Genomic DNA, 26,654 nt, shown 5'->3' on the forward strand with positions numbered 1-26,654 from the left:
GAAAGCATCCAGAGAATTGGCCTCCACTGCCTTCTGAGGCAGTGCATTCCAGACCCCCACAACTCTCTGGGAGAAGAAGTTTTTCCTTAACTCTGTCCTAAATGACCTACTCCTTATTCTCCAACCATGCCCTCTGGTACTGGACTCTCCCAGCATCTGGAACATATTTCCTGCCTCTATCTTGTCCAATCCCTTAATAATATTATATGTTTCAATCAGATCCCCTCTCAATCTCCTTAGTTCCAGCGGGTACAAGCCCAGTCTCTCTAACCTCTCTGTGTTAAGACAGTCCAGATATCCCAGGAATTAACCTTGTGAACCTACGCTGCACTTCCTCTACAGCCAGGATGTCCTTCCTTAACCCTGGAGACCAAAACTGTACACAATACACCAGGTGTGGTCTCACCAGGGCTCTGTACAAATGCAAGAGGATTTCCTTGCTCTTGTACTCAATTCCCTTTGTAATAAAGGCCAACATTCCATTAGTCTTCTTCACGGCCTGTTGCACTTGCTCATTCACCTTCAGTGACTGATGAACAAGGACTCCGAGATCTCTTTGTATTTCACCCTTACTCAACTCTACACCATTCAGCTAATAATCTGCCTTCCTGTTCTTACTCCCAAAGTGGATAACCTCACACTTATTCACATTAAATGCCATCTGCCAAGTATCTGCCCACTCACCCAGCCTATCCAAGTCACCCTGAATTCTCCTAACATCCTCATCACATGTCACACTGCCACCCACCTTAGTATCATCAGCAAATTTGCTGATGTTATTCTCAATGCCTTCATCTAAATCGTTGACGTAAATTGTAAACAGCTGTGGTCCTAATACCGAGCCCTGTGGCACCCCACTAGTCACCACCTGCCATTCTGAGAAACACCCATTCACCGCTACCCTTTGCTTTCTATCTGCCATGTTTTCTATCCATGTCAATGCCTTCCCCCCGATGCCCCGAGCTTTGATTTTACCCACCAATCTTCTATGTGGGACCTTATCAAATGCCTTCTGAAAATCGAGGTACACTACATCCACTGGATCTCCCCCGTCTAACTTCCTGGTTACATCCTCGAAAAACTCCAACAGATTAGTCAAGCATGATTTACCCTTGGTAAATCCATGCTGGCTCAGCCCAAATTATGTATATATTAAATCACTGGAAAAGACTCTCTTTCTTCCCTAGGTGGAAGGGACCTTATAAAGTGCTGCTAGTAACAGTTAAGGTACAAGCCAAGGCCAAATGGGTGCACAGAACCAAGTGTAAACAGTATCAGCCTTCTCTTCCAGAGTCCGATAGTGTACTGAAAAAGGAGGAAAACTGAAGGGAAATTAAGTGGCTAACGATATATGGCCTTGTTTGTTTCATTGCCTTAGCGTCTGGACTCATCTGTGCTTATAAAAGTTATTTAGGCTTAACTGTTGTAGTAGTCGCCACTCAATCTGTGGCCCTGCAAAACACAATGGCCTTAGACTTTATTTTAGCTGAGAAAGGAGCATGTGCTGTTATAGAACAGGAATGTTGTACCTATCTTCCTGATGAATCTTAAAACATAATCCACTTGGTCCACTATACCCAGAGAACCATATAACAATTACAGCATGGAAACAGGCCACCTCGGCCTTTCTAGTCCGTGCTGAACGCTTACCTTCACCTGTCCCACTGACCCGCACTCAGCCCATAACCCTCCATTTTTTTCCTGTCCATATACATATCCAAGTTTTACTTTAAATGACAATACCGAACCTGCCTCTACCACTTCTACTGGAAGCTCGTTCCACACAGCTACCACTCTCTGAGTAAAGAAATTCCCCCTCGTGTTACCCTTAAACTTTTGCCCCCTCTCAACTCATGACCTCTTGTTTGAATCTCCCCTACTCTCAATGGAAAAAGCCTATCCACATCAACTCTATCTGTCCCCCTCATAATTTTAAATATCTCTATCAAGTCCCCCCTCAACCTTCTACACTCCAAAGAATAAAGACCTGACTTGTTCATCCTTTCTCTGTAACTTCGGTGCTGAAACCCAGGTAACATTCTCGTAAATCTCCTCTGTACTCTCTCTAATTTGTTGACATCTTTCCTATAATTCGGTGACCAGAACTGTACACAATACTCCAAATTCGGCCTTACCGATGCCTTGTACAATTTTAACATTACATCCCAACTCCTATACTCAATGCTCTGATTTATAAAAGCCAACATACCAAAAGCTTTCTTCACCACCCTATCCACATGAGATTCCACGTTCAGAAAACTATGCGCCATTATTCCTAGATCACTCTGTTCTACTGCATTCTTCAATGCCCTACCATTTACCATGTATGTCCTATTTGGATTATTCCTACCAAAATGTAGCACCTCACACTTATCAGCATTAAACTCCATCTGCCATCGTTCAGCCCACTCTTCTAACTGGCCTAATCTCTCTGCAAACTTTGAAAACCTACTTCATTATCCACAACGCCACCTACCTTAGTATCATCTGCATACTTACTAATCCAATTTACCACCCCATCAACCAGATCATTAATATATATGACAAACAACATTGGACCCAGTACAGATCCCTGAGGCACACCACTAGTCAGCGGCCTCCAACCTGACGAACAGTTATCCACCACTACTCTCTGGCATCTCCAATCCAGCCACTGTTGAATCCATTTTACTACTTCAATATTAATACCTAACGATTGAACCTTCCTAACTAACCTTTTCCATGCAGAACCTTGTCAAAGGCCTTATTGAAGTCCGTATAGACAACATTCACTGCTTTACCCTTGTCACCTCTTCAAAAAATTCAATAAGATTTGTCAAACATGACCTTCCACGCACAAATCCATTTTGATTATTCCTAATCAGACCCTGTCTATCCCGATAATTATATATTCCATCTCTAAGAATACTTTGCATTAATTTACCCACCAGTAATTTCAAACTGACAGGCCTATAATTGCTAGGTTTATTCTTAGAACCCTTCTTAAACAATGGAACCACATGAGCAATACGTCAATCCTCCTGCACCATCCCCATTTCTAATGACATTTGAAATATTTCTGTCAGAACCCCTGCTATTTCTACACTAACCTCCCTCAAGGTCCTAGGGAATATCCCGTTAGGACCCGGAGATTTATCCACTTTTATCTTCCTTAAAAGTGCCAGTATTTCCTCCTCTTTAATCGTCATAGTTTCCATAACTTCCCTACTTGTTTCCCTTACCTTACACAATTCAATATCCTTCTCCTTAGTGAATACCAAAGAAAAGAAATTGTTCAAAAATCTCCCCCATGTCTTTCGGCTCCACACATAGCTGTCTACTCTGATTCTCTAAGGGGCCAATTTTATCCCTCACTATCCTTTTGCTATTAATATTACTGTAGAAACCCCAGAAGTGTAAAACAGATACGCAAATCAAAGAAGAATTCCATAACTATACCCTCCTGTGGGCTTGGGGCCAGGGGCTCTTTGGGAACATTTTTGGTGGTTGGTGTGCAATGCTACTACGTTATGGAATTACTATCAGTATAGTAATAGTGTGTGTTTTCACCACTTGACTCAGATGTGCAACCTACCCATTTAATGAATCGCCTTGTTTCTATGTTCCCTCGACTTACTGCTGATACTTATGACCCAGAGTATAATAAAGAGCAATGTTTAATAATGCTCCCTCTACCACTGGGTTACTAACTCTGATATATATAGTTGACCTTGCAATGAAAAAGGAGGGCATTGTGGAGGGAAAAGATTGTGAGTTAAAAATTTTCATAGACAAAGAGTTCATATAGGCTTTTGAGTATGAAAACCAGTTAGTTTGTGAGAAATATGGCCCTGATTTTTAGCAGAGAAAGGTCTTAGAATAAATACTTGCAGTTGCTTATCTTGTAAGAATTAGCCTCAAGGATAGGAGACAAACTGTTAATATAAAGTTGTTCACAGAACTGAATTTTTAATTTTTGATTGTTGCTCTGGGTATAGCTCATCACAAGAGAAAACACCTTTGCGTTTTGATCGATGTATAAAAGGATCTGTGCTCCCTGGACTATTTGGAGTTCGAAACCCACCATTAGTGCCCAAATCCCCTTGATACCGTGAATAAATCTGTCTTTACTTCGAAGTCTATGATTAATTTACTTGTGACCAACTTTAATCAAACTATGTTAGCAAATTAATTTCCCTAACACAAACCTCCCATCAAATTCAAGCAATACAGATTCTCTCAGCTGAAAATTTACGACAAACTGCAAAATTGCAGGAATGCTGTAGCATTGTTATTTTATTGATTGTCATTTATTGAATTTGACACATAGGTGCCTTCATTTGGTTGACCATCAACTCAGGAGCTCCACAAAACACTTTCTGAAAGGGAGAACATTTTTTCCTAACATTGATTAATTTATGAATACTCTGATAGAATCTGAGAGCAGGAAGGTATTCAATTTATGTTTTGTTTAAATCAGTCATTGTTAGCAGGTATAAATCAAATGTGAGATTTGTGAAGATATGAGAAAGATAGAAGGCTCATTACATTGCAACCCTATCCAGTGCAGTGACAAAAATCTTCAAACTCTCAAAGAAAGTTAATTTCTATTAATTTATTTAAACCAAACAAAAGAGAAGCAAATGAACCTCTTTTTTTTTTAAATGAGCACATTTATTCTGATTATAGCTGTAGTTTAGCCATTGTCCCAAAATACCAAAGTTTCAAGAGTCAGGGATTCAGACAATACCCATTTATACTAGTGTGGTCAGTGATATCAGAATTACTGAAGGTAGGCAGTTGACATTAAATCCATATAACATATAGTAAATTACCATAGTCTATCTACTGAATGCACTATTGGAGAAACTGGTAAACAGCTGTGCCATGTTTTCCCAAAATGTGATATGATTAAAATTTCAAATAACTTAATGGGACTGTGCACTGTATGTTGTACAGGTCATTATTTAAGTTATTTTAATAAACAATGACTCAACTTTAGATTATCTAACAATGAGTGCTCCTAAACTACTAAAAGATAAAATTAAAAAAATCCACCAAATTTTCTCCTTATCATAAAAAAATAAATACAGGTTAAGAAATTGCAGTTATTTGTACATTTTAAGAAAAAATATAATTGTTAGGAGCAAATGACTAACTAAAGACATTTAACAACTATTCTTTTTAAAACAATTATTAATTTTAAAACTAAATTGAGATTTTTTGAAACAATAATCTGATTATTTTGGTCCAGATTTGACACATACGATAATGTGAATCACTGAACTCTTCTTTCTGTCACCCCACCCTCCTGTCTTGTGCAAGTTACTAATATAATTTTTCCCACCTTTTGTACAAAGGTGAGTGTTAATTGGGGAATAAAATTAGGAAATGGGGCAGCAGTGATTCAGGGATGATGGTAATCCCAGACAAATCTTTCACATCTTTAAAACATCCAACAAAGTATTTCAGTTACTTTTCCACTTATTAAGACAAAAGCTCAAACAAGTAGATTTTAAAAACATATATAACAAACAATCCAATACCCTTCAAGTTACAGCTCATATGTACAGTACATAGTGGCTTTGGCTAAAGAATATTCTTTTATATTGTCCTAGAATTTATTTCCAAATTTATTTCCCAAAGCTCACATTTTTTTAAAATTTGTACAGAACTTTATAACAAGTCCCATGTATTTTAATGCAAAAACAGTTAGAGAGATGTGTTCATTTTACAAGACCAAAGTTACTTATAATTAAACCTGGACATTACACAGATTTTGGGATATGTGGAAAAATAATGCAGGTAGGATATCCAGTACTTTTCAGTTCAGCCAATGTAGGCTCCACACCAAAAAAAAGCTTTTTTTAAAAGCAGTATTTTCTTATTGTATTCCTTTTACAGGTCAGCATCTCTACAATATAGTAGCACATTAAGCGTTTCTGAAGTCACTTTGGCTATCTACATAACTCAAAGTACTGTTTCTACCTCAAATCAGATAAATAAAATGGTATGAAATTGAAAATATAAAGTGTACAATTACAAAGTTGCTAAATGCCTGAGAAGGAGAATGGTCCAAGTAAATGGTATGATATCTAAATGGCACTGATTGGTTAATAACAGAAGGGTATTTCAAACTTGATTATTTATCATAGATGAGAAAACAGAAAGCACTGGCAACAATAAATCAGATTTGAGGACAGCAACTGACCAACACCACAGATATTGTAATGATGCCTTTTTTAAAAAAAAAATCCTGTCCTTCCTCCTTTGAATTCAAATGAATACCCTTTGAAGCAGCTACTAAATAAATCTCATCAACATTAATCCAAACATCAGGCCACATTACTCAATAAAATTGCTTAACTGAGACTAATATGCTAACCATCTGCGACATAAAAAATCTCAAGCTAATATGAAAGCTTTATGGTACCAACCTCTAAAACCAATTAGATATGTACACGGTTTTCAGTATATTAACAAATACAATATTACAAAATATTACGAAGGCCATTTTTCATTTGAAGTTAGCATAATCCGAAAATGCATCAATGTATTCTTGCACAACCTTGTAGCAGAATTCATACTGTTCCTGCAGAAGGAAATAATAATTTATTTGTTGTAGTTCATTGATATTATCAAACACATTAGTTTAAAAAACATATTTTGAACCGTAAGTTTCAAGTAAAAGAATACTAAAATAACAATCAATGTCATGCCAGCTCCCAACATTTACTAAATATAACATCCAATAGTGAAAGGATGCTTTACTAAATCTGTGCTGCAGCAAATTTGGAGAGGTGGAGTGAAGTAATAATGGTGCTAAACAGTGACTCTTTGGAAACAGCTCCATTTCTATCTTTGATATCTCTTTTTTTCCTTTTCAAGGTTCTTTTGAAGACCCCGACCCTGAATTTGGTTCTTTGTGGAAATGAAATCAGCTCTCAGGGCCTCACAACCAGATGCTTTTTGATATCCCAAGGACGCAGCCTGGAAGCCCAGCACGCCTTTGGGGTGAGCCATCGCGGGAGAACATGGAATATCAGGAGCAGCAGGCTGCTGTGGGATGTGTATCCAGAGACCTGAGCCTTTCTGGGCCTAACTCTCTGGGCGCAGAGCTTGGAAAAAGCAACGCAACAGACTTTTAACATCATAGAACCATAGAAAACTTACAGCACAATACAGGCCCTTCGGCCCACAAAGTTGTGCCAAACATGTTCCTACCTTAGAAATTACCAGGCTTACCTTTAGCCCTCTATTTTACTAAACTCCATGTACTTATCTAATAGTCTCTTAAAAGACCCTATTGTATCTGCCTCCAACACTGTCGCTGGTAGTCCATTCCACACAATCACCACTCTGAGTAAAAAAAACCTACCCCTGACACTCCTCTCTACCTACTCCCCAGCACCTTAAACCTGTGTCCTCTTGTGGCCACCATTTCAGCCCTGGAAAAAGCCGCTGACAATCCACATGATCAATGCCTCTCATCATCTTATATACACCTCTACCAGGTCACCTCTCATCCTCCATTGCTCCAATGAAAAAAGGCTGAGTTCACTCAACCTATTCAAATAAGGCATGCTCCCCATCCAGGCTACATCCTTGTAAATCTCCTCTGCACTTTTTCTATGGCTTCCACATCCTTCCTGTAGTGAGGCGACCAGAACTGAGCGCAGTACCCCAAGTGGGGTCTGACCAGGGTCCTATATAGCTGCAACTTAACCTTTTGGCTCCTAAATTCAAATCACGATTGATGGAGGCCAATACACCGTATGCCTTCTTAACCATAGAGTCAACCTGTGCAACTGCTTTGAGTGTCCTATGCACTCAGACTCCAAGATCCCTCTAATCCTCCATACTGCCATGAGTCTTACCATTAATACTATATTCTGCCATCATATTTGACCTACTAAAATGAACCACTTCAGACTTATCTGGGTTGAACTCCATCTGCCACTTCTCAGCCAGTTTTGTATCCATCAGTGTCCCTCTGTAACCTCTGAGTGTGGACAACCCTCCACACTATCCACAACACCTCCAACCTTTGTGTCATCAGCAAACTTACTATACCATCCCTCCACTTCCTCACCCAGGTTATTTATAAAAGTCATGAAGAGTAAGGGTCCCAGGAACAGATCCTGAGGCACCCCACTGGTGACGGACCTCTATGCAGAATATGACCTATCTACAACCACTGTTTGCCTTCTGTGGGCAAGCCAGTTCTGGATCCACAAAGCAATGTCCCCTTGGATCCCATGCCTCTTTACTTTCTCAGTAAGCCTTGCATGGGGTACCTTATCAAGTGTCTTGCTGAAATCTATATACACTACATCTACTGCTCTTCCTTCATCAAAGTGTTCAATGTGTTTAGTCACATCCTTCACGAATGTGCTTAGTCACATCATAAAGCAGGAATTGTTTGTTATGTCTCCCCTGTTGGTGGGAGGAGGAGGAGGAGGAGGAGGAGGAGGAGGGGGGGGGGAGGGGGAGGGGGAGGAGGAGGGGGAGGGGGAGGGGGAGGAGGAGGAGGAGGGGGAGGGGGGGAGGGGAGGGGGAGGGGGAGGGAAGGGGGAGGGGAGGGGAGGGGGAGGGGGAGGGGGAGAGAGAGAGAGAGAGAGAGAGAGAGAGAGAGACTGTGATATGTCAAATTACTGGGTGAACCAGTAGTCTTTGGGGTACTGCCAGTCTGTGTCTTTACTGATACTTCACTGCACACTTGAGTGCTCAGTGGAGGGTGCTGATGCATTTTTGCTGAGGTGGGGAGGGTGTTGCCTTGCTGCTGCTTGTATGTGGGAAGGGGGAGCTGAGGGTGTGGTTTTGGGATTCTAACGTTTAACTGTCATTCATTCTTTGGGGCACTCTGTTTTTGTGGATGTATGTGAAGAAAAAGAATTTCAGGATGTATATTGTATACATATCTCTGACATTAAATGTACCTAATGAACCCACAAGTGGAGAATTATAAGTTTTTTAATGAAAGCTCACAGCAATCAGGGACACAAAATCTGTAAAGGAGGACAGTATAAACCTGCTTTTACACACAACTACAAATGACAAAAGCTGAATAAACTTTCAATCAAAACTAGGACATAATTCTGAAGAACGTTTTGCTTGGAACAGGAGGAAAGAAAAACAAGTTGGTTAGTCCCAACAAAATGTTTTATCCTAAGCTGAAAAATTGGCAGGATTCCTTAATTCCTTGACTTGATGTACATGATAATGCCTGGTGTATAAACATGCCTGCTCCTGAACACCACACAGTTGTAAAGTTGTACTGCACAGAAACAGGCTCTTTGGTCCACCACATGATCTCTCCGCCCATCTAGATTAATCCCATTTAACCACATTAGGGCATTGCCTCCACCTTGCCTATTTAAATGTGTGTCTAAATGCCTCTCAAACATTGCAATGGTATCTGATTCCAACAGCTCCCCTGGCAGCATATTCTTATTATCAACTATAAAACTAAAATTTACTTCTGATCTGCCTTAAAACTTTTGAATTTAAGCCTATACCTTCTTGTTTCGATAACTCCGCCAAGTGATAAGAATTTTGACTATCTACATCTACAATTCTCATAATCTTAAATACTTTCTTAGGTACCCCCCCACCCCAACCCACCACCTCTTTAGTTTCAAAGCAAACACTTGCACTTGTCAGGATTAAATTCTATATGCCTTTACCAAGCCTTGGATCTGATCTATATCCTGCTGTAGCCTTAACCAAACATGCACACCACCTTTAAGTTTCATATCGCCCGCAGACTTAGAAACCGTAGCTCCCATATTCACATCCAAATCACTGATATCATAAACCGCAAAGGTTCCAGCATTGATCCATATGACCCACCACTAATCACAAACATCCACTCAGAAAAACATCCTTTCATCACTACCCTCTGTCTCCTAAATCAAGCCAATTTTGGATTCAATTAGCCAGTATGCCTTGGATCCAGTGTCCTTAACCTTCTGGATCAGCCTTATCAAATGCTTTACTAAAGTTTATACAGACATCAACAACCTTGTCTTTAACAATCTCCTTTGCTGCCGCCTTAAGAAGTCTAAATCAAGATTGCGAGACATGATTTCTCCCAAAATGACAATTTCACTTCCACTAACATATGGCTCACTGGCCTTTGGCTATTTGGCTAATTCTTGTGGCCCCTCTTAAATGCTCCCGCCTTCTGGTACCTTGTCTATGGCTAACAACAATACAAAAATCTCCATCTGGTCCCAACAATCACTTCACTAATTTCACATCATGTTCTGAGACACATCTTATACAGTCCTGGGGATTTATCTTCCCTCATAAACCCCAAGATATCTAAGATTCCCATCTTCCTAATAATGACGTGCTCCTGACTATAAACATGTAGTCCCTCCTCCACTCCACCTAAAACCCCATACCCTCTGAACTCCAGTTGGCTAGCTTACCTTAGATTGTATATGACTTAACCTTTCAAACCAGCCTATCCTTGTCAAGGCCTTGTTAAAGCATATGTAGACCATGTCTCATCAATTCTCCTGGTCAACTTCTCAAAAAAACTCAATCAATTTAGGAGTCATGATTTTCCACACTCAAAGTTCTTGCCTTTCCAATGCTGGTGGATTCTGTCCTCAGAATCCCTTCTAGTTATCTCTCCGCCACTGATGTTAAGACTCATTGGTCTGTAGGTTCCTGGCTCTTCCTTGCAGCCTTTCTTGAAGGAGACCCAGACAAGTGTGAAGTGGTTCATTTCGGTAGGTCAAATTTGAAAACAGAATATGATATTAATGGTAAGACTCTTGGCAGTGTGGAGAATCAGCTGGATCTTGGGGTCTAAGTCCACAGGAGACTCAAAGCTGCAGTGTAGGTTGACGGTGTTGTTAAGAAGGTCTTCATCAATCATGGGATTGAGTTCAAGAGCCATGAGGTAATGTTACAACTATTCAAGACCTTAGCTAGACCCCACATGGAGCACTGTGTTCAGTTCTGGTCACTTCACTACAGGAACAATGTGCATACTATAGAGAGTGCAGAAGAGAATTACAAGGATGTTGCCTGAATTGAAGAGCATGCCTTATGAGAATATGTTGAGTGAATTTTTCTCCTTGGAGCAAAGGAGGATGAGAAATGACCTGATAGAGGTATATAAGATTATGAGGGGCAATGATGGCTTTTTCCGAGGGTTGAAATGGTTAACATGGGGGGGGGGGGGGGGGAGAAGCAAAGTAGGGGCAGGCCCAAAATGACGTGGCGAAGATGTGTGGAAGCAGAAATGAAAGAAGTAGGCATGAACTGGGTAACGGCGAGCAGCAGAGCGAAAGACTGGCAGAAATGGAAGACCCTGTGGAGGCCCCATGTGCCACCTAGGCATTAAGGGGTGAGAGAGATAGATTGAGATAGAGAGAGAGATAATTATGATGACAAGTCCTATAGTGCTGCTTCCACTGACACTTCAATTACCTGGCCTGCTTCATTTCTGAGAAGGATGTTCAATGTTGCCCCTCTCTAGTAGGGCTATCTACATATTGTTTTTGATGTCAAAGGTTTGTTTTATTGCTTAGACATTAAACTGAAGGTCCTGATCTAGTATTTCAGCTGAACATAAAACATTTAATAGCTTTATTAAAGAACTGGGAGATTGCAAAACCTTATAACAAACATTATCTTAGCAACCATAACCAAGAAAAAACATCAATCATCTGGATGCTATTTGTGGACTCCACTGTGGGTAGAAGAATGACAGCTCCATTACTCAAACCACATTTATCACTGGACTTCGTGATGTACAATGTATTTTAACATGTTTCACTGCAACAAGTCACAGATCTCTTAATCTATTAAAAGCCTTCAGTACCACTGTAAATGTGATAGCTACAAGATATCAAAAGGAGCAACATAGCATTTAAAAGAATAACAGGACTTTACCCATTTGGTTTGACTTGCACATAGAAACACTTGTCCACTATAACCAAGGTCTTAAAGTTCACAAAAAAATTTGCTGCTTCATTCAACATGCAGGCAAAAAGCACGTTTTGCTTATAGGCAAATGTTTTCTCTTCTTGTTAATAAATACAAAGGTTCTGAGAGTATTAACAGAAAAAAGTTCTGACTGAGTTGCTTCTACATCATCAAATGCTTCAGGACCTAATTAAAATTAATTAATTTAGGTAGTTTCTGTTCTTGTGAATTCAAGAAGGGAATAAGGAGAACCAGGAGGGGGCAAGAAACGTCTTTGACAAGAAGGATTAAAGAGAACCCCAAGGCATTCTACATCTACATTAAGAGCAAAAAGATAACAAGGAAAAGGGAAGGACAACAAGGATAAGAGAGAGAACATGTGATTTGAGGCAGTGGAGTGGGTAGGTGGGGTCATAATTGAGTGTGTTGGTATTTACGAAGGAGGATATGAAGGACAGTGAGTTGTGTGTGAAGCATGCTAGGGCAGTTTGAGATGTTAAGAGATAGTGCTGGGTCTCCTGAATAACATAATTGGATATGTTGCCATAGTGTGATGAGTAATACTCCAGGTAATGACTGAGATAAGAAACAAGGTTCCAGAGGTCTTCACCAAAACCCTTGTGTCCTCTCCAGCCAGAAGCAAGGTCCTGAAGGATTGGCAAAAAGTTAACGTGGTTCCATTACTTAAGAAGGGAAATATGGATAATTCAGGAAACTATAGACAGGTGAGTGGCAGGGAAGCAGCTGGATAGCATTTCTATGGATAGGATTTATGAGCATTTGGTGAACCATGGCTAATGAATGTCAAATCTTTATTCTTTTCCATAGATGCTGCTTGACCTGCTGAGTTCCTCCAACATTTTGTGTATGTTATTCTGGATTTCCAGCATCTGAAGAATCTCGTGTTTAATAGTCAAGTATGGCTTTGTGGAGGGCAAGAAATATCTTACTAATTTGCAGTTTTTTTCAGAACGTGACAAAAGGTGATATATGAAATGAGGGCTGTAGATGTTGCCGACGTGGATTTTAGTAAGGTATTTGACAAAGTCCCACATGCTAGGCACATCCAGAAGATTTAAATACATGGGTTCCATGATGACTTGGCCATCTGGATTCGGAATTGCCTTGCACATGGAAGACAACAGAGGGTAATGGTCAATGGGACTTATTCTGGTCAGACGTCTGTGAATAGTGATGCTCTGCAGGGACTTCTGCTGCTTGTGATAAATGTAAATTACTGGGATGAAAATGTGGTTTGGTAAGTCAGTAAATTCACAAACAATACAAAGATTGGTGGCAACGTGAACAGTGTAGAAGACTGCCAAAGAATACAATGAGATATAGATCAGTTGTGAAATGGCAGATGTAGATCAGTAGTGAAATGGCAGATGGCCTTAATCCAGCCAAGTGTGAGGTGTTTTACTTTGGGCAATCAAATATAAACGGCAAATACACAGTTAATGGCAGGACTCTTAAAAGCACTGATATACAGAGGGATCTTGGGAGCCAAGCCCACAGCTCTCTGAAAATGGCTGCACTACCTGATGTGCAGGGTTATGGCATACTTGCTATTATTAGTTAAGGCACTAAGTTCAAGAGTCAGGATGTTATGTTGCAACTTTATTAAACTCTGTTTACGCCTCATCTGGACGACTGTTCAGTTTTGGTCACCCCATTACTGGAAGGATATCGAGGCTTTGGAGAAAGTGCAGAAATAATTTACAAGCTTGTTACTTGAAATAGAGGGTACATGCTATGATGAGAGGCTGAACAATCAAGGGTTGTTTTTAAAGCGGCAGAGGTTGAGGAGAGGCCTCGATATAAGATTATGAGTGTCACAGACAGCTGGTATCTTCCTCCACAGAGTTGAAACATCTAATACTAAAGGGCATGTATTTAAGGTGAGAGGGTGTAAGCTCAAAGAAGTGCGAGAATAATTTTGTTTTACAAAGAGAACAAAGGGTGCTTGGAATGCACTGCCAGTAGTAATGAAGGTAAGTATGATAAAGATGATGAATAGGCTCTTAGACAGGCACACGAATATGCAGAGAATGGAGGGAATATTCACTTGAATACGCAGTAGGGATTAGCTTAAATTTCTGAGTGGATCATACTACCATTGTTGTTTAGTAAACAACACTTACCAGTGTCTGGACCATATGTGGTCTCTGTAGCCGTAGACTCTTTACTGTCTGAAATACATCCAAGATACCCTCAGCCTTCACCCTTTCCAAAACAGTACTCAGGGCACAGAAAGTTCCTGTCCTTCCGGCTCCAGCACTGTAAGAATATGAAGCATGAATTACAAATATAAATACTGGTTTAAAATGGAAGGTGCCTGTCTGATTCAATTTGATCCCTGCTAAAGCCCCTAAACTCACTTTTATTTGTGCAATTCCACAAGCACGCAGTTTACTGTTAATTACCTTTTACGGTACATACAATGTACCGGAAATTATTGATGTATGATTTAATATGATGTTAAACCATTTGCTCTTATTTGTGACTTGTGGTTGTCTTTTTGTGGGTGCATATGTTTCTTTTCTGCTTTTTCTTTCTTTTTCCACTTCTTGTGTTTTCCTGATTATCCTGATTAACTGTGTCTTATCCTTTATATAACTTGAGAAATTCCAGATGATTTGGTTTGTGAAATGGTTAAAGGCTGCAAAGTTCAAAATTCAAACTTATTATCAAAGTACATATACCATGCAGAGCCTTGAGACTCGCTTTCTTGCAGGCACTCACAAAACAAAGCAACACAATGGAATTCACAAAAACACACTCACACACACAAAGCTAAAAAGCAAGTATGACTCCAGCATCTTCCTTCACTCACCTCATTTACAACACTAATAGCCCACTCATCTCCTCAGACCTGCTATGCTATTTAATAAGGTGATAGCTTTTCTGACTGTAACCTCAACTCTGCATTCCCAATGGCAAATTTTCATTTCCTTAAATATCAAGAAGCTACCTTCCTAGGCTTTAAAATGTATTCAAACCTTCTTCTTCCATCACCACCCTTTGAGGAAGAATTACAAAGATTTACATCCCTCAGAAAGGAAAAACAAAATCCATCACCTCTGCCTTCACTGGATGACCCACTTACTTTTCAAAAGTTTAAACAGTGACCTCTAGTTCTGGATCCCCCACAGCCTCCCAAGATTCACTTGGAACTTCTATAATAAAATCAAGCTGTCCATCATGGACACAAGCCTAGCCAGTTCAACAGCTTTTCTCATAGGTCAATCTATCCATTCCTAGTGTTAATCTAGTAACCTTCTGAACTGCTTCCAACACATTAATGTCTTCCCTTTAGAAGGGGAGCACCTTAACACAGTAACCTAGTGCCCGATATAATTAAATTATAAACCCTCCACTTTGTATTCAATCTCCCCTGCAATAAATAACCTTGTTCACTTACTTAATTACATACTATATATGTATTTTAGCCTTTTGTGAACATGCACTTAGATAACCAGAATCCTCTGCAGCATTTTACCACTTAGAAAATAGGCTCCTCTTTTTCCTCTGCCAAAAATGGTCAATTCTAAGTGTTCCCATGGTATACTACTCTTCACAGTTTGTGTGTTCCGGGGAGAGGCTAGCTGCAACATGACAGGTGAAGCCAGGTGGGTGGGAAAGGCCAAAGCCTGGACAAGAAGCAATCTGATAGCAGAGAATTGTAGACCACAGGAGAAAGGGTCTCCACTTGCCTGGATGAATGCAGTTCCAACAATCAAAATGCAATAGTATACCGTCAAAGCAATAAGCTTAAATTCAACAACCTAAACACTAGCACTCAATGGCTTCACCACTGGCACAGGAGGTTTCAGTCAAAATGCCTTAGATATGCACGACTAGGCAACTCTGACAGCAGATTCTATATCTGTAACTTGTATCAGCAAGTAGGCAAGAGCTTCAGGCACATGAGTACACCAACACCAACATGTTTCTCTCAGGCTCACACACTACTCTGACATGGAATTATGTTGCTCTTCCTTCATGGTAGCTGGATGGAAGGAAACAGTTATTTCTCTTCCACAACCACCATTTCTCTCTTTCCCTCACATCCAAGTTGTCAGAAATTAGAAACACTATCATTCAGTTAGATGCAGTGACAATTTTAAATTGCCAATTTAAATATTTCAAATTGTGCCTTCATGCCCGGGAATGCACTTTGAACTCTCAACATGGCTGTAAAACCTTTAAATGAAAGATTGGATCTATAGCATACTTGTAAGTTGCTTGTGGCTTACCTGCAATGCACAGTGATTGGATGGTTTCCTGACTGCTGCTGTTGTTTCTGCACTGCTGCAATCAGGTTGATCATTCCCTTTCCATCAGCAGGAATACCCACCTCAGGCCAACCATGAAAATGAAACTGTCTGATCTGGCGAACTTTGTTTTCCTTGCGAGGGAAAAAAGAAAGACCTTACTTTAATAGATAATTTTAAATCTCTGATGGGTAAAACCAATCCCAAAACCAAATGGCACAGTGGCATAACTAATGGAGCAGCTGCTCACAGCTCCAGTGGCCCAGGGTCAATGCTGACCTCTGACTGTATCTCCTTAAGGGTTACTGCTTCCTTCCACATCCCAAAGACATGCAGAACAGTAGGTTAATTTGCTACTGTAAATTGACTCTATGTGTGGCAAAATCTAGGGGTTAGGGGGAATATGGAGAAATAAAACAGGATCACAGTAAATGGGGTAGTGGTGGTTGGTACAATCTCAATGAACTGAAGGGCCTGTTTGCATACTGGGTTACTTTATGATTCAAAAGCTACCAAGCATTCTGTTTCTTATATAAAACCATCTTTATGAATGAACAAAAATAATGGAATACAAAAATAAAATAAAGCATTCCTTTACAGTCCAGATTTCATATGTAGAGACATCTTGTTTTGCTGTCATTTACAGTAGTTCATGCCAGTCTAGAATAGGCAGCAAATGACAGAACAGAACAGAACATTCTGAACTTCAGTGGTCAAAAAAACTAACAATGCACTCCTCTGCCAATGAAATTTAATAACAGAAATAAACTAAAGAAGGGCTGAAGAGGAGCACGAAGTCAAGTGGGAAATGTAATATTAGATACAGAGAGCAATTGAGAATCCTCAATTTATTTTTCCCCCAATAAAAAATACATTTAAAAAAAAATCACTGTAAGCAGTTTCAGGACAAGCTTGGTGGTGGCATCCGTTAGTCTCACAAGACCATGGATCTGCGCTTGGAAAGTCTTGCTTCAGTCTGTGTTGGTAGAGCAGCATCTGTTGTGGCTGCAGAGGCCCACACGGGAGAGACAGTCTCGGCTGCAGTGACCGCACTTGAAGGCACTGTCTTCCAGGGTTGCCTTGGTGTTGTTTTTTTGGTGAGTGTGTTTTTCTTCAGCAGCAAGCGTCAGCTTTTCTCCTCCTCTTTTTAGACCTCTGAGTAGTTCCAGCCTCCAGCAAGAGCAATCGCTTGCAATGTCCTCCCACCTCTCAATGTTCATGTTCAGTGACTTCATGTCTCTCATGCAGGCATCTTTGAAAAGAAGATGAGGTCAACCATGTGCTCTCTTGCTGGAGGCCAGTCTCCCATACAGCAGGTCCTTCAGGATCCTCCTGTCTGACATGCGGCGTACGTGGCCCAGCCAGTGGAGACGGTGTTTTTGGAGCAGGGTGAAGAGGCTGGGTATCTGAGCGCGAGCCAGGACCTCGTTGTTGGTGACGATCAATCCACCTGATGTCCAGGATGCATCTCAGGCTGCGAAAGTGGAAGGCGTAGAGACGCCGCTCTTGTCTAGAGTACAGACTCCAGGCCTTGCTGCTGTAATGCAGTGTGCTGAGGATGAGGCCCTGTAGACTGCATCCTTGGTGTACGTCGTCAGCTTTCTGCTCTCCCAGACTCTCTTTGTCAGCCTGGCGAATGTTGAGGCTGCTTGTCTGATCCGTCTGGAGCCAAAGTATGTTAACTCGTGAACTACCTCCAGCTCATAGTTGTTGATGGTAATGGCAGGGGGGTGCTCAACACCTTGACCCAACGCATTGGTCTTCTTCAGGCTGATGGTCAAGCTGAAGTCCTGGCAAGCTCTTGAGAAGCTGTCCATGAGATGTTGCAGTTGCTCTTCAGAATATGTTGCCAGTGCTGTGTCGTCTGCAAACAACATCTCCCTGACAAGTACTTCACGAACCTTGGTTTTCGCCCTCAGCCAAGACAGACTGAACAGCCTCCCATCTGATCTGGTGTGGAGGTAGACACCATCAGTTGATGTTTCAAAGGTGTGCTTCAGCATGATTGCGAAAAAGATGCCCAACAAAGTGGGGGCAAGCACACAGCCCTGCTTCACACCACTGCGGATGTCGAAGGCCTCTGAAGAAGAGCAGTCAAACTGAATGACACCCTTTATGTCTGTGTAGAATGACTGAATGGAAGGACCCTGGGGGACAATCAATCCTGGCGAGGATTTTGAACAGGTCGTCTCTGCTCACAAGGTCGAAGGCCTTCGTGAGGTCAATGAAAGCGATGTAGAGTGGTTGTCTTTGCTCTCTGCACTTCTCTTGTAGCTGTCAAAGGGAGAACATCATGTCGATTGTGGAGTGTTCTGACCTGAAACAGCACTGAAACTCGAGATATACCCTTCCGGCTATTTTCTGCAGTCTGTCCAGGACCACGTGAGCAAAGGCCTTCCCAATGATGCTCAGCAAGAAGACCCCTGTAGTTGTTACAATCACTTCTGTCCCCTTTGTTCTTATATAAGGTGACAATGTTGCAGTCTCTCATGCCTTACAGCACTGTTCCCTCTTTCCAGCACTGGCATAGCAGTTCGTGCAAGTGGTTTAACAGAACACCCTTTGCGCATTTGATGGCCTCTGGTGGAATGCCATCCAATCCTGATGCCTTCCCAGTGGGCAGGCTGTCAATGGTTTTACTCAGCTCTTCGGCAGTCGGCAATGCATCCAGTTCCTAACAAGCTAATAAGCCCATAATATGGCAGCAAGAACTGAAATTTGTTTTCAAGGAATAGAATTAAACAATAAAGTAGAGAGTCCAATATATTTTCAAGAGACATTCTGTAAGAAGCAACAGAATAAAATAATGCCATAACCAATTAGAGGCCAAGGACCTTTACCCCAATTTCTTTCTCTTTCCAAATACACCTGCTCTAATTTTATTATAAATCTGTTCCGGATATGGTAGCATAAAATGACATTAAAGCTTACCCGTGTGTTTGTCACCAGTAAATCACGCACTGTGTAACTTTCACTTTCTTCTTCCTTTTTTATTTCAATTGTAATATCGCCGTAAGATACAGTTCCTTCTGATGGCCAATACTGTGCACATTTCTCCTGCAATGTAAAAAGATGTGATCCATTTAACCTAGCTTCTTGGCCTCTGTACACAGAATGACCAACTCTGATGGATTTCCATTTGGGTCCAGCCATCACACCAGGGGTTCTGTTACCATTGGTCTCATTTAAAACTTATGCTTCCTATTCGGAAATCCACGAGTAGTTCAGAAATACCAGAGTACTGGACAAGACTCAATCCTTGCTATTGAACATCAGACCACTCAAGGGCCAGAACAGGTGCTTAAACAATATTCTGAAAGTCAGCAAATGAAGTGACACAACACATCACAATTTACCATACACTTATTCATAGTGAATGAGGGAGCAAATAAACCTAAAAACAAACATAAATATTCAAATGACAAGTCCTCTGCTTGATTGGAGGACTGCTAAAACAAAAACAAAAACATTGAAAATATTCAGCAGGTATGTGGAAAAGAATGAGTCGACTTTTCGGGTTAGAGACCCTTGACAGAACTGAAAAGGAGTCAAAGGCTTGTACAGTTGAACGGAGGGGGATGTTTTTGTTAGTCAGAGAGGGGTGAGAATCATTATGTTGTTCTGGAAAAAATCCAAAACTACCACTTAAGAAACATAAGAAACACATTCATGAAGATATACCTGGCCTCTTTCTTCTAATTCTGTTAACATAACAATGGAACACGACTTCCATTCCCAAATCATTCTCCAGAAATCTTCTATTGTATGCTGAAGAGGTCCTTGACTGGCTATGTATGAATCTTTCTGTCGATATCCCTAGGAACACAAATTAAGAAACTTAACAGTGCTTCCCTGCATTACAGAAAAGGACTTAAATTAAAAAGCATCTTCAACACCTCCAATAAGGTATGGGGAGCATGCCTTATTTGAATAGGCTGAGTGAACTCGGCTTTCCTCCTTGGAGCGATGAAGGATGAGAGGTGACCTGATAGAAGGTGTATAAGATGGTGAGAGGCATTGATCGTGTGGAGTCAGCGGCTTTTTCCCAGGGCTGAAATGGTTGCCACAAGAAGATACAGGTTTAAGGTGCTGGAGAGTAGGTAGAGAGGAGATGTCAGGGGTAAGTTTTTTACTCAGAGAGTGGTGAGTGTGTGGAATGGGCTGCCAGCAACAGTGGTGGAGGTGGATACGATAGGGTCTTTTAAGAGACTTTTGTATAGGTACATAGAGCTTAGAAAAATAGAGGGCTATGGGTAAGCCTAGTAATTTCTAAGGTCGGGACAAGTTTGGCACAATTTTGTGGGCTGAAGGGCCTGTATTGTGCTGTAGCTTTTCTATGTTTCTATTACCTCTCTGTTTAGAATTACATTCAATAGTTAAACCAACAATTCAGTCTCTAGGATAAATCTCAATTAAAACGTTTGACCTGCAAAATTTACTTGATGCAAAAATTGTTAAATTCCAACTTATATATAAAATAACTATTTACATGTGTTTCTTTTGGAGTAGAACCGGCCAAGTGGAAACCCGATACAGGGGAGTAGAAAATTATGAGCATCGTATACAGGAACAAAATACTGTACATAACCAGATATTTAACATAAAAGATTAAGAGGTTTAGGTGGGATACAAACAAGATATTTTTCAACCCAGAGTTGGAGTTTGGAATGCACTGCCTAAGTAGATAATGGAGGCAGAAACTCTCACAATAGTAAGTATCCAAATGAACACTTGAACCACCAAAGCATAAAAGGCTACAGACCAAGTACCAATAAATTGGTTTAGTATGGTCAGCAAAGTCAGTATGGATCAAAGGGCCTGTACCTGTGCAATATGAGTCAATATCTAACCACCAGAAAGTATCAACCATTGCATTTCAAATATTGCTGGTGGTAGACAATATTTCATGACAAATCTTTTACAGACAAAATATATGCTGGAAAATAATTTCAATTCTTAAACTTCATGACATTTCAATTTAATTAATTAGTATCTGTATATTTTTAAGCTCAAGGCCACAATCTGAAACATTCTTTTGGATTAATACATCTGCAAAATACAGACGTATTCCAAAGAAATTGAATTTTCCTTTCTAAAACCAACCAATTACTCTAAAATAGCCTTATTTCCAATAATAAACTATTTTGGTAATGGGTCACATACATTATAAAACTTGTCTATTTGTAATCTGTTTAAATATTTTCATAGCTGTATAGGTGTTTACATGCTGTTATTTATAAAAGGTGCCTTAATAAGAGGATCCTGTGGGAATAATTTTTGTAAATAAACATGAGTTTGGTCCATAGGCCAACAGGATTGAGAAAACTTTCAACTGTTAATGGGCATGAGCAGAAACCAAAATTAAAACATAACAGAGTCCCAAGATCTTCAATATTCTGCATGCATTAACATTGATTGAGCAAGTTAATTTAGGAAAACTGGCAGTTTTATAGTGCAGTATCACTGCAAAATATTTAGTATGCAATCTTCAGCACAAGTTGGATGCACATCCTTTCAACCCCATCCCAGCTATATCACTTTAATTTCTCTATCTGCTCCTCAGTCTTTTACATAAAGAGAATAACCTCACAGATCTTCTCCAAACTGTTTCTAGCTTCATATTTCACAGGACAGAGTCTTTCTCTGTATTGGCGTTCAAAACTGAATTATTATCTAAAGCATTGTCTCAATTACACCAAAATACTATAAACCAGGTACTCTAAATTTACCCAAAATGAAGTTTAATTCTGTTTCATTGATGTCCGTTGCACAGAAAGGGCATGGGAAATAGGAAATTAAACATTTCTAGGTTTTCTCCCCAAGTTCTCACTTTGTTGATTTGATGTCAGTTTAAGAATATCTCATTCACTTTTCTTTTTTATCTTGTGCCTACTTAAACATGACTTTGCTGAATATTATATGCTGCTGCTTCTTTAGTCTACAAACTTTACATGGCTATTTTTGAAGGTCCCTGAAAACTTCATCAACAAGCTCAGATGTAAATTTAACCAACATGTATGGGCTTGACACACCACCGATGTAATCTAGCATCGAAGCGAGGAGAGATACATTCTGGTAAAAAGAGCAATGAAGCGCAGTAAAAACTAAATTATATAATTTTAAAGCATATTCAGCAATTGAGACATCAAGGCTGTATGTGCCACTTCCCATGATAGAACAAATTGAAATAACATTAATTAAAGTATACAGAACCAATGGGTTTACTGAAAAGCACAGTAACATTTTGCGTGACTTTCATAAATGGCTTTAGAATTTTGATTACATCTTACTGGGCACCATATTGAAATTTTGCAAAGGAGATTGGAAAAGCAAGAGGTTGGCATCTGTTAAAACAGGGTAGTTTATGGACATATTTAAATCAGTTTCTAAAAATCAAGATAACTCTTCATAAATAAGCAGAAATTATCCCCAGTGGCAAAAGCAGTCAGGACCAGCTTGCACATATTGTGGTCAGATGTAAAAGAAAAAGTGAAACAAGGAGAAGTAGCTTGTGTAATGGATAGATACAATCTAAAATGCACTGACTGAAGGTGGGTTAACTGGATCCAGTAACAGTCTTCAAGTTTAATTGGATTAAAATCTAAAGGGGGAATAATAGAAACTGAGTGGGAATGCAAGAAAGTAGGACTAATTAGGTAGTTCTTTCAAAAGGGCAAAACTAGTATTGTTCTGTGAGTCAATAAACTCAACAAGACAACTAATAAGTTGCCTGCCGTACCTAAACTTGCAACAATCTATCAAGATAGATATATGTACCAACTCCTGTTTACTTAATGCAACTGGCATGTTCTACATGAAGCTTACAAGACAGCCAGTCATTATTATTTCTATTAATTAATAAACTAATTAACACACCAGTTACATTACATTAACAATTAAAGATTAAAGAAAGCAATCATTGGTCAGACTCAAAAAAGAAACACAAAGTTATAAAGTACTTAACATCTTGATTAGATCAAAAGGTCATGAGAACTCTAAACGAACTTTCCATTTCTAATGTCTAAATATTATAATGGACTATATTAAACAGAAAATTGCAGTTTTAATCGTATCACAAAATTTCAAAGAATCAATATAGAGAATTTAAAGTTCTAGAAAAGTGCACAGAAACTGGGTGATCTGGGTTCAGTTGTGTATAAATCACAGAAGATGCTGCAGGCATGTTTTGAAAAACTTAAGTGTTTTTTGTAACATACTTACGAATCTATTTTTCATAATTAGCGCAATGAATACAAAAATATGGAGGTTATGCTGATTTGCCATATAATAATGGCTAGGCCACAAATGAAATATTGTGGCAAATTCTGGTTGTCATACTTTAGGAAGGACGTGAAGCTTCAAGAGAAGATGATCCAATTGGAAGATAATTCATAAGCAGCAGTGATGAATTTAAAGACACGGACAAAAGTCAAGGGCCGGGGGGATAAGAGGTTTTCTTTTAGAAGAATATAAATAACAACTTCTGGAACACTGCCTGTAAAGGTGGTGGAATTTTTAACTGTGCAGGCTAACAAAATGGTTTCTTTGTACTGTTGTATTGAAATGGCTTCTCTGTAATGTTATTTAATGCTGTAATGGGTTTCTGTGTCTGGAATGTTTGGGTTATGACTGCAGATAAGGGGGGAACTAACCAATGGAGAATTGTTATTGCTATCTTGTATGTGTAAGCTGAGTGGGAGTTCACAGTCTTTTTTGGGAGGAGAGCGAGGAGGACGGACATGTGAGGAGTGGACATCGGTTCCAGAGTGGTGGATACTGGACGTCAGCAGTTGGACGGTGGCTGAAGGCTCAGAAGATCGTCGTGGATGGAACTGGAGGCATGAGCTCCAACGTATTAAAATATTATGTGCATAAACTGATAACCTAAAGGTGCCAAATCAATAAGTTTACCTTTTCTACTAACCCATCACTAAAAAATAACTATAAAGTTGCAATTATTCACTCGCTTTTGGTGTATTGTCTGGTATTTGTGTTGCAAGCATGTACTGGGAGGGCATTACACCCTATTTACACTGAAGTAGCGCACTACTGGTGGGGTGATGGCAGTTCACCCTAGGCGAACAGGGGGGCACGGATGCTACATCTGAAAACCTGAATTTACCATTTCTCATGCTGCTCTAAATAGTTCTTTTCTAGACACTTACATCAATGAAAGAGGCATTTACATAATCTGTGTTTTCTTCACCTCTCTTTACAGGAATGATGACTCGGTTAAATTCATCTGCAAGAAAAATGCCCATTGTTATTACAACATCCACAGTTTAACATAATTAATTCAAAATAGACACTTATTATACAAATTTACTTTTCATCAATTTTATTACTTTTGGGTATTTGTCCTGGGAGAGAATGCTGATCCTTCCAGAGGATTTAAAGCATTTTGTGGAGACAAGATTAGAGGTAGCTAATCATCTAAGCAGATCATATCTCCGCTGTATATCAGAGAGCAAAGTTCTGTTGCTTGGTAGACCATGTTTTTTCTGCTAGGTCTGAGGCCTTCATCTTTCATGACATTTTCCTCAGATGGCCAAAGTTTGTGCTGCCACACTATCATGGCAAAATCCATCATCTGCCTCTATTGATAGACAGTTCACAAGAAATGGGGTTCATTTGTTGCAAGATCTCAATATGGATATTACTGCCCCCAGGTGGTGGGGAGGGTTCTAAAAGGGGCAAAGTTGAGCAGCAAAGCAAGTTTGTTTTACATATTTAGTCCAAGGCCATAAAGCTAACTGCTGGAATTCAGCAGCTCGAACATCAAACGTTTGCACCAAAATCCAGGATCAGATTGATTTTTCACACAGCTTAACAAATTAACTAACTGAAAGTAACAGCACTGTTAATATATGCTTAATGAAATACTGAAATAAAACATATTCAGCATCTTTCAAGAGGAAAAGTGAGTTAACTTTTCAGATCAATGAGCTTGCAACAGAATTGAGAAAAAAATAGATATGATAGCTTTAAATTGTAGAGAAAGCTGTGGTATAGTGCTGGGATGTCCAAGGCTGGGAAGAAAATGAGAAAAGACATAGAATGAAAGGCAGGGAAATTTCAATGACAAAACAGGTGATGGCATAATCAAAAAGCAAATACTGCTGCTCCTGGAAAGCCTTTGTGCCCCTTACGGTATGCTGATATATGAGTATGTGATAGATAGAAATGTAGGTGGGTGGATTAGTAAGATTGCAAATGACACAAAGACTGCTGGAGTTGTAGACAATATAGAGGGCTATCAAAGGATACAGCTTCATACAGATCAGTAGTGATGTAAGTGGAGAAATGGCTGAGTGGAGCTCTACCAGCACTGATATACAGAAGGATCTTGCAGTTGAAGTCTATAGCTCATTTAACATGGCCACACAAGTAGACAGAGTGGTAAAGGTGGTAAAAGTGGTTTATGGTTACATGGTTGCCCTCAATAGTCTAGGCATAAGTTTAAGGATATTATGTTGCAGCTATATAAAACTGTATATTGCTCTTTAATATGAAACAACTTATGCATCAAATTTATATTATTTACATCCTTGGTGAAACTACCTCTGGAGCATTACGTACCATTTGGGTTTCTTTATTAAAAAAATGCACTAGCAATAGAATGAGTATAACAAAGATTTACTTTGTTTGCTCCAAGAATAGCACCTGTCATGTGAAGAGAGATCAATAAAAAAACAGAAAATGCTGGCAGAACTCAGCAGGCCAGACAGCATCTATGGGAGGAGGTAGTGATGATGTTTCAGGCTGAAACACTTCATCAGGAGTGAAGTAACATGGGATGGTTGAGAGGGGTAAGAAGTGGGGGGGGATGAAGTAGAGCTGGGAAAGTGATAGGCTGGAGGGAAATGGGCTAGGGGGTAGGTGGAGAATTATGGGAAATAAAAGAGAAAGAAAGGTAGGGCTGGGGGGAGATTGGAGATTGTAGTGAGGGGGGAAAAGAGAGAGAAAGAGAACTAGACTAAAATTATAGATAGGGATGGGGTGGGGGGGGCAGGGGTATCAATGGAGGTCTGTGAGTTGAATGTTCATGCTGGCAGGTAGGAGTCTACCTAGATGGGAGATAAGGTATTGCTCCATCGACCTGCGTGAGGCCTCATCTTGACGGTAGAGGAGACCATGGACAGACATGTCAGAGTGGGAGTGGTCTGTGGAATTGAAGTGTGTGGGAGATCCTGCCACTGCTGGAGGACTGAACGCCGGTGTTCGGTGAAACGCTCTCCCAGTCTGCGGCGGGTCTCCCCAATGTATAAATGGCCATATTCGGAGCACCGGATACAGTATATCACCCCAGTTGACTCGCAGATGAAGTGGTGCCTCACCTGAAAGGACTGTCTGGGACCTAGGATGGTGGTGAGGGAAGAAGTATGGGGGCACGTGTAGCACTTCTTCCGTTTGTAGGGATTAGTGCCTGGAGGGAGGTTGGTGGGGAGGGAT

At 40.1% G+C, this 26,654-nt stretch overlaps 1 protein-coding gene across 4 annotated transcripts in view; it reads right to left on the reverse strand.

The window, feature by feature from the left end:
* Nucleotides 1-4,574: 4,574 nt before the first annotated feature.
* ptpra (protein tyrosine phosphatase receptor type A) overlaps nucleotides 4,575-26,654 on the reverse strand; it is a 219,091-nt gene continuing 197,011 nt past the window's right edge. For all 4 annotated transcript variants that reach the window (XM_059965672.1, XM_059965671.1, XM_059965670.1 and 1 more), the window contains 6 exons: nucleotides 24,368-24,444; nucleotides 19,884-20,018; nucleotides 19,134-19,259; nucleotides 16,185-16,336; nucleotides 14,070-14,205; nucleotides 4,575-6,571 (listed from right to left, as the gene is read on the reverse strand). In XM_059965672.1, coding sequence (XP_059821655.1) covers nucleotides 6,497-6,571; nucleotides 14,070-14,205; nucleotides 16,185-16,336; nucleotides 19,134-19,259; nucleotides 19,884-20,018; nucleotides 24,368-24,444 — 701 coding nt within the window. In that variant the 3' untranslated portion in view covers nucleotides 4,575-6,496. The remainder of the gene's footprint in view (nucleotides 6,572-14,069; nucleotides 14,206-16,184; nucleotides 16,337-19,133; nucleotides 19,260-19,883; nucleotides 20,019-24,367; nucleotides 24,445-26,654) is intronic.

This window comes from Hypanus sabinus, chromosome 3, assembly GCF_030144855.1.
Source record: "Hypanus sabinus isolate sHypSab1 chromosome 3, sHypSab1.hap1, whole genome shotgun sequence".
In the NCBI taxonomy this organism is placed as follows: Eukaryota; Metazoa; Chordata; class Chondrichthyes; order Myliobatiformes; family Dasyatidae; genus Hypanus; species Hypanus sabinus.